Source organism: Streptopelia decaocto (assembly GCF_964273445.1).
Source record: "Streptopelia decaocto genome assembly, chromosome: Z".
NCBI classification, from domain to species: domain Eukaryota; kingdom Metazoa; phylum Chordata; class Aves; order Columbiformes; family Columbidae; genus Streptopelia; species Streptopelia decaocto.
Window position 1 is genome coordinate 22,555,820 of NC_138657.1, and position 15,936 is coordinate 22,571,755.

Genomic DNA, 15,936 nt, shown 5'->3' on the forward strand with positions numbered 1-15,936 from the left:
TTTTCCATCAGAAAATTATAATCTCAAATGATCAGAACCCATTTTACCAGGATAATCAGAATCAGAACACACATGGAATCTCCTCTCTGGAGAAAGAGGAGCATACACAATATCCTTCCTTCCTTCCTTCCTTCCTTCCTTCCTTCCTTCCTTCCTTCCTTCCTTCCTTCCTTCCTTCCTTCCTTCCTTCCTTCCTTCCTTCCTTCCTTCCTTCCTTCCTTCCTTCCTTCCTTCCTTCCTTCCTTCCTTCCTTCCTTCCTTCCTTCCTTCCTTCCTTCCTTCCTTCCTTCCTTCCTTCCCTCCTTCCTTCCCTCCTTCCTTCCCTCCTTCCTTCCCTCCTTCCTTCCCTCCTTCCTTCCCTCCTTCCTTCCCTCCTTCCTTCCCTCCTTCCTTCCTTCCTTCCTTCCTTCCTTCCTTCCTTCCTTCCTTCCTTCCTTCCTTCCTTCCTTCCTTCCTTCCTTCCTTCCTTCCTTCCTTCCTTCCCAGCTTGTTTTGGACAGAGTGACATGAGTACTATATTTTCAGTGGAAGTCTTCATTTTATCAGAAAGATTCATATAGAATCTGAGCCTTTAGGCTCAGTGATCAGTGATCAGGATTGATCAGATACATGAAGACTGTGTACTGCAGCTCTTAGAGAAATGGGAGGCAACAGGGCAGATCCTTATTTCCTAGAAAGTGAAAGGAGTAGGTGTCTTCTGTACTGTTCTCTGTCATATTGAAAGTACCTGAAAAATGCAGGTTATAAGCAATGCAGAGCTGTGCATATAAAATATGAAGTATTCAATGATGTGTTCATTTTTAATTACATGCTCAAAAGTTGGTTACTTTTTAATAAAAGCATAGTTAGCTAACTTTTAAAATAGACATAGTGTGAATTTTATTAAGTTTCATGTTATAATCGTTAACTAGGTGCCCAAAATTATGATCTAGAGTGTCAGTCTAGGGCAGAATGCAGTTATTTTCCACCTGACATTACCATATTTAAAATCATTTTGCTATTGCAAATTGTAGCTGCCCTACCCACCATGCGTAATTATTTTACCTCTGCACTGGATCAAATACTCTTCCAGAAATAAATATCTCACCTATAGAATATAATAATTAAACACTCAGGCACCTTTATTTGTCAGTCTAACTCCTTGATCTTATGTCTGTATGTATTCACGTTCTCCACACAGGAAGAGGGCTGAATCTGATTCTAGAAAGAGCAGCATACCCAACAGCAAGGAGGTCCCCTCCCACCATCCCACAGACCCGGTGGAGCTGCGACGCCTTAATTTTCAAACTCCAGGTAAGAGACAATAGTACCTCACTGAAAGCTGAATGATCACAAACTGATTAGTGGTGTTAAAGAAGAGTTGATTGCTTAGAAAAATAGATTGTGATTGTTTATGAGTTTTTGCACAATGTATTTCCTTGTTTTGAAAATAAGTCTCTAATGTCTTTATTTTTAAAAAATCCTGCATGAAGCAAAATTTAAGTTGTGTGAAGAAGACCCCGAAGTCTCATATGTATGGATGTGTTTTATGTGCTAAAATTCCAACGTAAACCTAACAACGCTAGAAAATACTATTGGGAAATTTTCATCCCTCATTTATTAACAATATTCTTACAGCTACTTCTCTGTAAAAAAGCTTCCCTCTTATCTACTGCATTATCAGGTAATCCAGTAACATCCTTGGAAGTTTCACTATATTGCAAGTATACAGTACAGAAAATAAATACTAAATAAATAAATGGTCTTTTCTTTTAAAATCGAGCTATATGTTAGGATCAAGGAGGATAGCAACATGTCAGTAGTTCTGAAGACAAGAAGAACACACTTCCAAATATTTTATTTATTTTTTTATTTATTAAGCATTGTTGTCTTAAAGCTGTTTGATTTGATAGTCAAGAGACATGAGGAGAGATACTTAAAATAGTATTGATTTTTTTACCACTTTCTTATAAGTAGATTTAAAAAAAAAAAAGGCTTTTTTCTGATCATGATGTATTTTCAGTAGACTTGTTTTCTGTTACAATATGACTGCACAAAGTCCTGATATGATACTGATTACTTACCAAATCTTCCTGAGCCTTATATTTGTCAAATTCATTGTATTAAGTACAAAAAATAATTAATTCATACTGATAAAGGCAGTAAACTAAGTACTTCAGATGTTGAGAGATTAGCTGCAGAAGCTGACATACTAAATATTACAAAAAAGGTTTAACTGAGCTTGCAAATCCCATTTCTGATCTTCTAAACAGTGGTTATATTAAGATAGCGTTGCCCCAACAGGAGTGGATTTGCAAAGCAATGAATGTGGGGTTGAAGACCCAACATCCACAGTGCATGCCTATGACAGAGGTAGAAAGGGTTTTCCTCCAGCCTTGCTCTTTTAGTCAGTTCCAGTATGCTGCATGGTCTTTAACAGCTGGGGCAAATTAGGTGTGCTTCAGGAGTGCGCTTCTAGGTTAGTTTCATCTGAATATGCAAATCTTGTTGACGTGCTCTGGGTCCTCTCTACAATATGAATCTAAATGCAGTAAATGAAAGTGATTGGAAGTTTTGGTTGACAATTGTGCTTCTGCGACTGTAATATTAATGTAGACTTGGCCTTACTGGGCAAAGGTTTTGTATGTTATCCAGCACTTTTCTACAAAGTTTTAAAGTTTGTTACAGAGATAGAAGTATATATACAAGTCTTTGAAACATGAACAGAAAAATTACAGTTCTTGGAGTTTAGCTTATGCCTAAAACAAGTCATTCTCTCTATACAGATATACACTGAGTAGAGTGGCTGTCTTAATAACTAGGTATATAGGCATAATTTTCTTCTGTCTGTGTGTTTAGATGTAGGGTCTTACCTATTCATTTACTATTGATCACAAATTAAAATGTGGGCAGAAAAAAGTGCTGCCAAGTCTTAACAACTTTATATATAAAATTAATTTATTGTAATTAATTATAAATTCGAATGGCAGAATCCGTGGCACTTGTAGACACTGTAATTCCACCTCACTGATCTAAGAAAGAATTGGAGAGGAATGGAACTGTACCTTTCCTTGCAGTGCCATGATTTGTCTGGAAAGTTTACAGTTTTCTGTGAAGTTCATTGAGCAGAACAACTGCAATCCATTTCTGCTTGAGGTCTTTTTCTTTGTTTTAACCTCTTCACAAACCAAAGGATTAAAATTATTAAAAATATAGTACAGAAACCAAATTATGATATTTCTTCTTACTGTTGTACCACCTAAGACTCCGAGGTATAGGTCAGGCCATTATGTTACTCAGCATGCAACTGAATATCAAAGAGAAAATTTTTAACCCCAGAGAAGTGTCCTGCTGTGTAACACTTGCTAATTAACATGTTCTAGTATGTAATCTTAGCCCCAGTGAAGTCAAGGTACAGTTCTTGTGCCAGTAAATGCAGAACCTCACTTAAGTCATGTTTACTTCAGTTAGGGCTACCATTTCATTAAAATTGTGGCTGAATTATCTTAGATATTTAGGTTCTGCTGGAGTGTTTATCCAGCTCCACACAGGAATACACTGTTAAGTAACACACAAGACTAATCTTTTCAAGGCAAATGTAGAGAAACTACAGAAAGGCTGTGTATTCAAGATACCAGTTTTGTTCGTTTTGTTTTTCTTTCACTCTCAGGTCTGTGTTTTTTATTTTCTGCCAGGTAGAAGAAGCAGGCAGCTAGAGAAGAGATTAGGACTGATGTGGTTATGTGTTGGGTTTCTTTTACTGTCACATCTGCAGCCACCCTCATTCAATGGCCCTATCTACTCTGAAAGATGTTACAACTTCTGAACGTTGCCTGCAGATAAAATAAATGACAGAGTGGTGAATCTACTTTAATAATCAGTGTATGCCAATTCAGTACAACTGCATCAGCATAGATGATTTGACGTCATTGTTATTATAATGATTTATTTATGTAGATTATGAAAGCATCGATGGTTTTCTTGAAACTTTCCAGGCACACCAATTGCTTCCAGTGGGAGGGGAAAAAAAAAAGTTTATAGTGAATCCATAATGTGAAGAAGTGCTGGAAAATTTTAAATTACTTTGGAACTTCATTTTTTACTGATCTAGTACTTGCCCAGAGAGTTTCCTATCTTACCTTGTCCAGGAAGGATCAAATTCATTTCTGGCTTTGCTCGTCCCTGGTGGAGTAACTCCATAGATAAATTTGACATTTTATCATGACATTTGGAATAGCCCAGAGTTCTGCATCTGAGAACATGATCCCATGTCCATATGTGTTATCAAAAAATGTATATTTGTTAGATAAGCCCATATGCCACTGAGTAGGTCACAGCTGTGCCAAGCTTTCTTTGAGTAAACATGAAAATACCAACTCTCTTACTAGCATACAGGATTTCATTTATAAGTCTCTTATTCTTCCAGAGCTGGAGTAGGTGAGGAAAAGTCAGTCACATTGTTCCTATTCTACAAGTTTCGTAGGAAATACAGGATTAAAATCATTAACCTGGTGTGCAAATTTTAGAAGTCTCTGTGTCACATGGGAGAGTAAAGGTAAGGAAGGCATAATAATAAAGCCCTTACAAAAGGTTTCATCAAATGAGGAAGCCTAGTTTTGCATAGCGGAAAATATCTGATGTTAAGTGGTATGAGTGGGTTATGAGAGACCCAGGGCTCAGGCAAAGACTTCGATCTGCCAGTCAGCTAAAGAGCTAAATTGAGTCATGCCTCAAAAGTGACTGTTTTTTTTCCTCATTTAAGTATAAAATGTGTCACACTTACAAGTAATTTTTGTAATTGGATGCCAATTAAACAATTATCTCATTATTTCTTATGAAATAAATAAGATGCTTTGAAATACAGGAAAAATAAATAGAATTATTACAGCTCTGAATTAAAGAATCTGCTTTTTTATTAGCTAAACAAGTACTTACAAAACACTTATTCCCTGAGTTTCTAAGGAAGTTCCACTGACTTATTTCCAAGATAAGGCAGAAAAAAGGATAAAAGAGGTCCAGAGGAAAAAGCTTCAAATAACAAAAATGGAAAAAGTTATGTCTGGATTTAGTTACTTGCTTTATAAGACAGCATAAAATTTCTTCCCTTCCACACAATTACTGTTCCTGAGAACGGTGACAATGCTGAAGTACTGTGGTTTGTCTCCATGGCAAAACCAGACTGGAAGAGCTTTCTCACAGTGAGCAAACCTACATATAGCTTTTCGTATGTTGACTGACATAAAGGATTTAGGCACCTGGAAGACGTATAGGCTTCAGAGTGCAAATGGCACTTCTCTGATATCCCACTTGTTTGCTTTCAAATGTAGAGGCAATCAAAATCTGCTTAGCTGTGAGATGCAGTTGAAAGTTCTGTACCTCAAAAGAGGGGTATTTTTGTTGTTGTTGGTGGTGGGTTTTTTTTCTGGATTTTAGCCAATAGTTTTGCAACATGTAGTGAACAATTTTAGATCAGGGTCTGAAAACTAGGTCTGCCCTTTGCTCAGTGTAGACAGCTTTTACACCTCGCTCAGAGCAAGGACTTCTGCCATAAGGCTATAGAACCCTTTAGGCTGCTTGGTAGAGCTGGGTCTTTGATACAGAACAAATCTGCTTTCATTCCACAATAGTTAATCTAGTTTTGAAGAACACAAATTCTTCTGAAATAGAAGTGACTTCATTTTGCGATACACAATTACACATTAGTAACTGACTTAGAATAGCTATTGCGGAACTACATATTTCTCTAGAGCTGAAGTTCTAAGTTTAGCTTTGTACACAGGATGTAAGATCACTCTCGGGTTTACCTCTAGCTGCATGAAAAAGAACTTTTAAAGTAACAGGTTGTTTGTGTTTTGTTTTTTTGTTGGGGTTTTTTTGGTAAAATATACTAAAGGCATCTTTGCTAAGATTTCGTGGATGCCAAATTCCTACTGAATCAGGATCATCTTTCATTTTTTTTTTTCCCTTTTCCACGTTCCAATTTTAAATATGTATTCCTTTCTACCTTTTTGATAAAGGTAAGTATCAGTAATAGTAACCACCATTACTGATTCCTTCCGCTTTCTATAATGGGACAACATCTTAATCAAAATAGATTGATGTGTGTGAGGGTATTCTGTGTTATTAAATAAAAATGAGGATAAATCCATTTTTAAAATCACAGAGTATTAACTCAATGTGGACCTGAAATACAATTCATTTCTTAAATAAGTTTCTGTGAAAATAATGTGTCACATTTTCGGTTTATCTGGGTTGTGATTTGTATGTTAGCAGGTATCCACTTTGTTTAATTTCTAACTTCCTTCTTGTTTATTATGGGCACATCAATTTACAGGTCCAAATTTGTAAATAAATGTGTGTTTCTTAAATGTTTTTAAAAGCCCTTGTTAAAGCCTGACAACAAAAAAAATCCTTAATTTAATATATTAATGGCAAGGCCTAAACACCTACTTGTTTCAGTGAAGTAAAAGAGCATACTTAACAGGTTTAATGTCTGTTAATATGCAGATGAATTCTGACCTTGCTCTCTCAGTTTTTCCTTGAAATTGTGGCACGTGTGGTATCCCATGTTCCTTAGTCATATGTTTACCATAGATTAACCAGAAAATAATTCTACACTGTAATTAAACCATACATTCTCATTTAATTCATGTGAGGGGATTACTATTAGGCTGCATAAGACCAATCATATTTGGCAGTTTTCTACCAAATCTGGACATAAAAGCTTCTTATGGATACAGTTTGAGCTGTGTTTCGCATGTGGTGGTTTTTTGGTTTGTTTTGATTTCATTGGGGTTTTGTTTTTGTTTATTTGTTTTCCTCAGTGAGTTTTTGACTGGTTTTAGGTCTTTATTTTCTTATTTTAAGTAAAGTTTAAAAGCATGCTTTCGTCATGGTGTTTCTTTTGACTTTCTAGCATGTCACAGGATCTGTTGTAATTTAGCTGTATTTTGTCTTTAATTTCTTGTGTTTTCATAGCATATGATGATTGATATGGAGGTGTGTCAGCAAATAAGTGTATTTTCTTATTCACACCCACAAAAATAAGTGTGTTTAGCTGTCTTTTGGGTAGCTTTTTGAGTCAAGTTCTACACCTGCTGTTCACATGCAACTCACAGCTCAGTGGGAGCCTCACGCTTTTGCATAAGACATAATGAGATCTTAAAATGTTCATTCATAACATATTCTGTTATGATGCTTGGTATGATTCATAGATTCACTACATAACAAAAAGTCCTCCAGCAGTTCTTTGAAAAAGTATCTACTTTTATCATCTCAGTAAAGCATACATATTTAAAAGGTGAAAATATACAAAATACATTCAAGTGTAAGTGGCTAAAATGACTTGTGGAGAAGGGGGTTCTATGCAGTCAAAATATGCCAGTTTCTGAAGTTGTAAGTAGTTTGGGTTTTTTTTTCCTTACAAAATAAAGTTTTTTGTCAAGTTTCATTTACACAAAGTGTTTAATACAGAATCTCCCCGTGGGAATGTCATTGGCAAAAACAGTTTAAAAAAAGAATGGATATTCAGCATGTTCAAAAAAACTCAGTCCTTCACAGTAAGCTAATTATTGAGCTTTTTGGTCATGATGCTGGTGAGTTAGTCAAGTTCATCAAGTGATGAGGAAGTCTCATTCTCTTTGGTTTTATGTCCTTTATGTTTACAGTAGAGTAACTGGACCTTTAGACATCTCCTTAGTTGAGTTTCCAGATGCTGTTTTGTGCATGTCTGAAGTGCTTGTATGTATGAGATTGATTGATTATGATGGTCTACTGCTGTTACTAATTTGTTTCCCATTTCCAATTGGCTTTTACTTTTTTCAGCTTTGAGCAGTAATTCAGTCCCCTACGCCTCCCTGATTGGCTCTGTGTCCTCCCTCTCTAGCCAAACTACCACTCAGTCCTTATATGATAATAACTCTCTCCCACGATTCGCTCGAAAAGGTCTAAACATCTTTGTCTCTATTATTTTCTCTGTTCAAGCGCTGTTTTAGATGTACATCAGTCCACCTCCATTTCTGGATCAATCTAGAGTTCTCTTGTGCCTTTTCACTCATATATTTTCCATAGGGGTGCTTGATCTGGATCAATCAGTGTAATTATTAGATGACTGTCACCCACAGTCCTTTTGAGAATAACCAAGTTCTATTAAGTGAAATTTATAAGAAAATGGGAGACAACCAGAACTCATTTGAATAAATTAGTACTTATGGACTAATTTGTTAATTGAAATTTGTAAGCAATCTCCCCATTATATCTTTATATTTTGCTTTGCTTTTGACCAACAGCTTGCTTTAATATCTGCTTTAAATAGTGTATCACCATCACAGATGTGCTATGAAGGTAATATATAAATATACATCTATAGGGTCAGAAAAATTGGGGCCAGTGCTGCTGGACATTATTCTGGACTCTAGTATGATGCCTGAAATGTTGAAGAATCAAAAAGAAAACTAGAATTTAAAACAAGCAAACAAACAAACAATCAAAAAAACATGCTGTAGTGTGACTGTGTTGTAACCACATGGTCAATTTCAGCTACGTTTACAGGAAATGCAAGATAACTGTCTTAGGCATGCTCTTGAAATTCACGGTGACAAAGAAAACTGCATTGTGCAACATGGCTTCCAGCTTGAGCCCCCTTGAGTCATCACTGTTTTCCGTTTGTAATTTCAAGAGATCCTGGGGTTCACTAGCTTAATTTTTCTAGCCAGCTCTGATTTCTTCCTACAAGCAATTGAAAATTCACTTTTATTTTAGGTGTGATAGTATAAAGCATGAAGAGAAGAATGTAAGCATTTTGGAGAAGGGTCATGAAGACTAACAGCATGAAACAAACCTTCACAAATTTTTGCCTGGCAAATCTTCAGCTGGCAGATTGTTCTAGTTGACCCCACATCTTTTCTATCTTTCTTTTGCCGTGCTGTCCCTACACTCCCTTCCACACCCATATCTAACTCTGATTCCCAGCTCTTTTTCTTTTTCACTCAGTATCTTCATCAGTGGACAAAGATGTTTACACCTGAAGTAGATTGTAGGTATTTTTGGGGTTTGATAAATGGGGTTTCAGATTACGCTTATTTTAAGGTACTAGTGCAGTCAGTATGTGTGTCCAGCCAAACTGTACAACCCCTGCCTCTACAATCTGCTACTAGTGAAAACATTTTTGAAGTTCTAATTGTCTGATGTCCAATGTTGTCTTCAGTGACTGTTGTCTAAAAACAATGGTGCATGTTATTCTAGTCATTCATGGTTGCATGTGAATGTCAATCACCTCAAAATTTCATAAAATATGTAAGTATTTCTAATTTATTCAGAATATGTAATCAGTCTTTTAGACCTTGATGCATTATTATTAATCCTCAAACTATCCATTTCATTTTTTATTGTTTATTTTATAAGTTAGTTTTATGTTGGTTTGAGGTTTCTTTGGCTTTTTACCATTTTCTTTGCAGGTTCAGGTGTCTCCGGTTACCTTGGTAACCATCATTCTTCAAATTAGTTTTTCTTGATTATGCATAAGTCACTTTGTTTTCTGTCAAAACACTATTCTTTCCCCTTTAGGGCTCTTTCTATGTCTGTTTCTCAGCTCACCTTTCCTCATCTAATTCAATGGAGTTTCCATTTCATGCAGTGCAGGAGAAGGAGTTTGAAATGACGTTAAGAGTCATTACTCAAAGCAGAGGTCGACACCAGGTCTAACTGTCTCATTTTTCCATGCCTAGCTAACCTCATTGACTCATATCACAGTAACTCTTTCCTCTACACTAGGAATGTTAGCTTTGGGAATATGCTTGGTGACTTCTTTTAATTTGGCTTCAGAGCTCATCTATCCAGAGCATGTCCTGCTTTGAGTAACCAAACTATTTGCCTGCTTCTCTCACATATGACATCTTTACTACTTACACATTTCTAGCCATTCTAACTACTGCATTTTCTAAATTCTAGAGTGATGCCATCACTGTAGTTTAGTTTAAATTCTGTTCTTGTTTCTTGTTCAACAGGTATGGCCAGTCATCCCCCAATACCTATCTTGGAACTTGCCGATCACATTGAGAGACTGAAAGCAAATGACAATTTGAAGTTCTCGCAGGAGTATGAGGTAATTTGCCCCACTTTCTTGTTACTCAAATTTTTTAAAATGTCATGCTTTCTGTTCTTTTAGACTTTTATGTCATATGTACCCACCTTAATGGCACCATTTTTTTACGATATTAAAACCTCTATAAAAATGTTCTCTGTGTAAAATGACCACGTTGGTGAGGTGACTCCTTTGTAACATTCTATTCTCTCTTTATGAGGACATGTGTCAGGCAGAATCTATGGACACATCCTTGAAGTACTGTGTAAATTATGCAGCACTTAACTCTTTTTAGTATACACAAACATCCATCTACTCTGCAGTTAAAATATCCCTATATTATTTTTAAAATCTCATGTGTAATGTTGACAGGACACATACAGTACAAGCTCCAAAGAAGTTTTAATCCATTGTGTTAATTTTGCATGGATTAAAAGAATCTGCAATTGATTGGTGTCTTTCCTAATTTAACAGTTTCAAGACATTGTATTTTCCTCCTATCAATATTAACAGATTGGTAATCTGTGAATGTTGGTCTAAGAGCATGAAAGAATTGAACTGGAAGAGAGTAATCATTTACAAGCCACCTTGTCAGTAATCCATGGAATATACCTCCCGAGACAGGCCTTGGTACTGTGGAAAGTACCAGCCTCTCATCTCGGTAATTTGTGGCTAAAGGCACTTCAATAGCCATCCATTAAATACAGCAAATTATAGCTGTTTCTTCAGTGTCAATATGGTCAATGTCAAAAATCTGTGGAGTAAGTATGCACTGAACCATCAGAAAAAGAATGCTTCTTTAGACCAGCTATGGGCAGTCATGTCAGTGATCCAAGAATTAACAGCTCCCAGAGGGATCACTGACACAGTATTTCCTTTATAGTCTGTTGTGTCACTAATCCTTGCTTAAAACTCCCCAAGACTTTGTTAGCGTGGTAGAGTAAAAACCCCTGTTACTCTCATTTTTTTAGAGACTTCACGTTCATTGCATTTGTAGGTTGATACAAACGTTGACAGTACAATAAAAAACACTGAAGAACACTTTCACAGGTTGATTCCATAGTAACATGTGACTGCATGGTACAGAGATCCTGTAAATGCCCAGTGTATTTTAAAATTCTTGACAGAAAATGTTAAAAATTAATACTACCATGATAGAGAACTACAATTGCTTGTTATTTAATTGAACATGCTGTTCAGAAAGACCATAAGACTGCTATAAAGAATGGTCTCATTAGATGTCAAAAGGAAAATATAGTCTCAACTATTGATGGAAATAGATGTGCTTGAAGAGCATCTCAGGGCTGCTGTTTACTGTTGTAATCACAAAAAATGTGGGAGCGTCTTCTCACATTTCTGTGTGTAAATCCTGTGTTCTTAGGTATGAAAACTGTAGCATATGAATAAGCAGGGAAATTTATATGACACGATGTTCACTATAGAAGAAGATAATGTTTGGTATGAATTTGACAATGATTTCCAGTTTTACTATGGGCAAATTCCTTGGAATATCTGTGTGAGAAATTCCATTTAATAAATAAAAATCGTAATTACAAGACAAATAATGTAGTTTAACTTTCATAAAAGCAAACAATACACCTTTGCTACGTCTTGAACACATGGGGGAGATGACATAGTTCTTATGCTGTAATATAACCTACTTACAAGTTTTGGTGTTTTATATTTCCTTCATTATTTAAATCATTAAAATCATCTTGAGAATGTAATCTTAAGCTTAGCGTTTGCCAGTATTGTGTAGATTCATTAAATCATTAAATTCTTATTATCTGTTCCTCCACAACTTTTTATGAATCTGTGTAAAAAGTTTTAACTTTTTTTTTTTTTAAATAAAACATACCATATAGGGCCGAGTGATTAGACATTCAAGACTAAAATGTGGGCAACTGTGGCCCAACATCAAGCTTCATTCACATTGCTTTGTCCAAGGGGTTTCAACATTTATCTTTGAAATTTCAACTTTGAAGATCCCCCTTCATTTTCATCTACTCCAAGGTTCATCCATTTTGAAACAGAATTAGTGAAAAGAACTGCTATTTGATTTCATGGTCTAGTCTAGGCAGTGGACTAAGGCTGCAGTTTGATAATCACTGTAAGTCATCTCCCTGTCTTGGCAGTCCATTCCTGTTGTCTCTCATGTGCCACTCCTGGCACTAGCGCATGTGCAGCTGTTCAAGGATTATCTCAGGAAACAGATTCAGCTGAAAACTAATTGTTTTATTTTTCTTTGCTGTTTTCAGTTGGATCAATTCCCTGAACTAGCTCACCACATGGCTGCATGAGCTCTAGTGCCAGCAGAAGGGAGCTGGTGGGAACATTTGTGGTCAGGGATTGGGACCTTCTCTTTCAGCAGCAGTCCTCACTAATGTCCCTAAAAAGCACCGATCCGATTCCAAGTCAGAAATGGGTACAGTACAGATGGTAACAGTTCAGTTATTATCACTTCAGATTACGCCTGAACCGGTGACACAGAAGGAAAAATGGATATTTTTCCTCTTCTAGAGTTAAAGGTGTAACATGCAGTAGGAAACCACTGACCTTTCTTGATGGTAATAAAGTCCTCTGGTTAATTCCCATTTGGAGAAACAAACATTTTTCATCACTTACCACTGATGATTTTTTTTTTCATAATTCCCATTTCTCCTTGGCATTCCATTATTTAATTTTACTTTTTATGGAATTTCTTACATTGCATGGATGAAATTCTTAAAAAAATAGACTGATAGTGTACAACAACTGTTATGACAACTTTGCCATACCATGAAATAAAATATATATGTACAGTTTCCTGATGAACACTGACTTCTCCTCCAGCTTGTACAATTTCTTTCAGAAGGTTAGCTCCATTTCAAAAGGATGTTTTAATTATTTTTTTTAGCACACCCTACTTTGATTGCCATTTCAAAAGAATTACTTGTTTCACAACTCAAACACATATTTTCCTGTTTTATGCACCCTTTTCAGCTCTTCAGAAGTATTTGAATATTTGCTTCAGTTCGATCCTTACTCCTGTTCCATCCACTGCCTTTTGATCAAAATTGTATAAAAGTTTTATTTTCTCCATTCTAAAGAGTGGCACTTCCTTGGCTGTTCCCACTTTCTCTTCAGACAGACAGACAAAACCCGTCCCATCTCTTCACTACTTCCAAAAGAGAAAAAAAAGTGCTCTCACAGAAGGCACACATCTATGTGCTGTCTCCTCTGCTGTTTTATACCCTCTGGCATTATTTTCTAACAAACCTCCTAAACTCCCTTGCACCCTTCTAAGGAAGGTGAAGGAAAACTTCTTTGTAGACCTAGACCATGAGAGAAGACAGGATTGCATTCTTCAAATAATCCCAAGATCAACCTACTGTTCTCCATTCATCTGGAACAAAGCTTCCAAAATGGGATTTTTTTTGGTGTTTGTTTTGGGTTTTTTGTTGGTCTTTGGTTTTGTTTTTCTAATAATACGTTCTTTTTCATACTGCGGGAAATCTAGTTGAGAAAGAATCTGAAATTGCTATTATTGAAATAATAAGCCCAAACTGCATCCCTCTGCACTGCCTTTCTAAAAGGAATGCCCAGGGTAATGTGGAAAGTTGGGAAACTAGGTATTGCAATACAGTAAGTAGCAATATGCATAGTATAAACTATACATTCTCAGGGAAAAGTTTTTTTTAAAAAAAAAAAAAAGGAAAAAACCACAACAGCTTCATGACTATGATGTGATAAAAGGAGATAGGTAGTGGTATGTCCTCTTCTCAGTGAAGTTCATTTCTACTTCAAAATAAATTTTTCATGATCCTTCATTAATTAGTATTACCTTTGCAATCCCCAACCTTTAGCAAAATGTCGGTTTACCTTGTTAACATGACATATCCTTTGTGTCACATTTCTTTTGTATTCTCTAATTTAAAAACAAGGTTCTTGACCCCAGCTGATTATTACAGAGTTTTCGCTGACTTTGGCAGTTTCAGTGGGATTTTTATGTAATGCAAGGCTCCATATGGACTTGACAGCTGCTAAGCAGAAAGCCATATTCATAAGACACTAACCTTCATATTGTATCTCCTTTTTGACTCAGGCTTCAGAATTTAACAATAAAAAGTGGTCATGGAGACAGACTGAATCAGAACAGTTATTTTCTGCCTATTATATACAATACACTAGATGTATTTGGAAAGTCATTTCCTCTTATAACATAGAACAGAAAATCTGTTCCTCCAAAGTAAATTCCTGAGTCTTCTGTAAAATAGTTTTATATTTATTATCTGGGATCTGTAGTCATAGTTTTATATGTGTAATTGTATGATTTACAGTGTATGTGTGTGTGTGCACTGTTTAACTAACATTACAAGAAGTATTTTTCCTCATCAGGCATCTTGCTGTAAATTACAGCCAGTCTTTTGCTTTAACGATGAGTATTGGAAAAAAATGAATTTTTACTGTGTGCCACACTGTGGTACTATTGAAAGTTTTATTGTAGCTTTTCAGTATCAGTGGGTAGAGTTTGTGATAAGAAGACAATTTACAGAATATAGTACATTTATCTTTTTTGTACCTTAAGGTGCAATAAGATAAACACTGGACACTAAAACACAATAAAATTTATGTAGTAGAAGCACATATAAAACTTATTATTTATATAAAATGCTTTAGAAGTCCATGAAGAACAGGTAACCTACTGAATGAATCCATACCAAAGAAGCAGCTGCAGCTAGCCACCAAATCATTATATATAGTAGTGAGTCATATGCAAAAATCAATTTCTTCTCAGAAAAAAATTGTTTTTTATTCTTTATCTGCACAAGTTTCCTATTTTCTAATATTACAAACAGCATTTATTGGTATTCTGTAACTTTACTTTCACAGGATGTGCTCCATTTATTGAGAAACAATTAGTGTAGTCGGTGAACGATGAAAAGTTGTTTGTCTTCTTATTAATAGCACATATGCTGTTTCATTCACCTAGTTTGTTTGGTGCTTAGTTCTACCTAGGATGCTATCCAAGCCACAGAATAGTTATGATAGAGATTTTAAAAGACATAATGCATGAATCCGAAGTGGCAATAGTCAAGATTCATAGTAATGTATTATCTGCTTCCTTTGAGCTGTGAATGCTTCCTTGGGAAAACAGCATTTGTTTATGCTTGTATAATTAAAAGAATATTCAGATAAAAGAAATCTGGTGTTATCATATTAGCATTATCGGTTTTGGACTGATTCCTAATGCTATTTTGCATAAGGATTCCACAGAGACTGTTTAAATACTCAAATACTCTAACGTCAGTTTTATTTTGCCCAACCAAAACCAGTGATATGTGTAGGAAAAGAAAAGTAGTCTACTTCTTCTAGCAAGAAAAAACTATTCAATGACAGACTATGTAGGTCATTATAGGTAAAAATGAGTTTTGTGGGGCCTTTGCGATACTTTTATGGGCGTTATGGAGGGAAACAGAGGAATCAGTGAAGAATTTCACTTGTTTACTCCCTTATTAAAAAAATAAATGTTGGCCGTGCTCTAAAAATATATTGAAAATTTAAAGCAGCAGCAGTGTCTCATAAGAGACAATTACAAAGTTTAGTGTTTAAGAGCTGCTGTATTTCATATATTATATAAGCCAAAACAATAAGATACTTTAATCACAAAAATATTTAAGCTAAGCCAGGTTTTTCATTACTTAAGTATTCTTCTGATCCTGATGTTTATTTTGTACCTGAAGTTGCATGTAATCCTCTGTTCTCAATAGAAAATTATTTCCACTACGAGTGGTTATGATATCATGGACAAAGGATTTTAATTGCAGATGGGGAATAAACAGATTACACTTAACACTGGAGGCAAAGAAATGCAAAACAGTAGGGCTGGTTCTTAA

At 35.6% G+C, this 15,936-nt stretch overlaps 1 protein-coding gene across 1 annotated transcript in view; it reads left to right on the forward strand.

Moving 5' to 3' along the window:
* Positions 1-15,936, forward strand: part of PTPRD (protein tyrosine phosphatase receptor type D) — a 355,891-nt gene that overhangs the window by 275,522 nt on the left and 64,433 nt on the right. The window contains exons 21-22 of the mRNA XM_082074403.1: positions 1,181-1,293; positions 9,984-10,081. Coding sequence (XP_081930529.1) covers positions 1,181-1,293; positions 9,984-10,081 — 211 coding nt within the window. The remainder of the gene's footprint in view (positions 1-1,180; positions 1,294-9,983; positions 10,082-15,936) is intronic.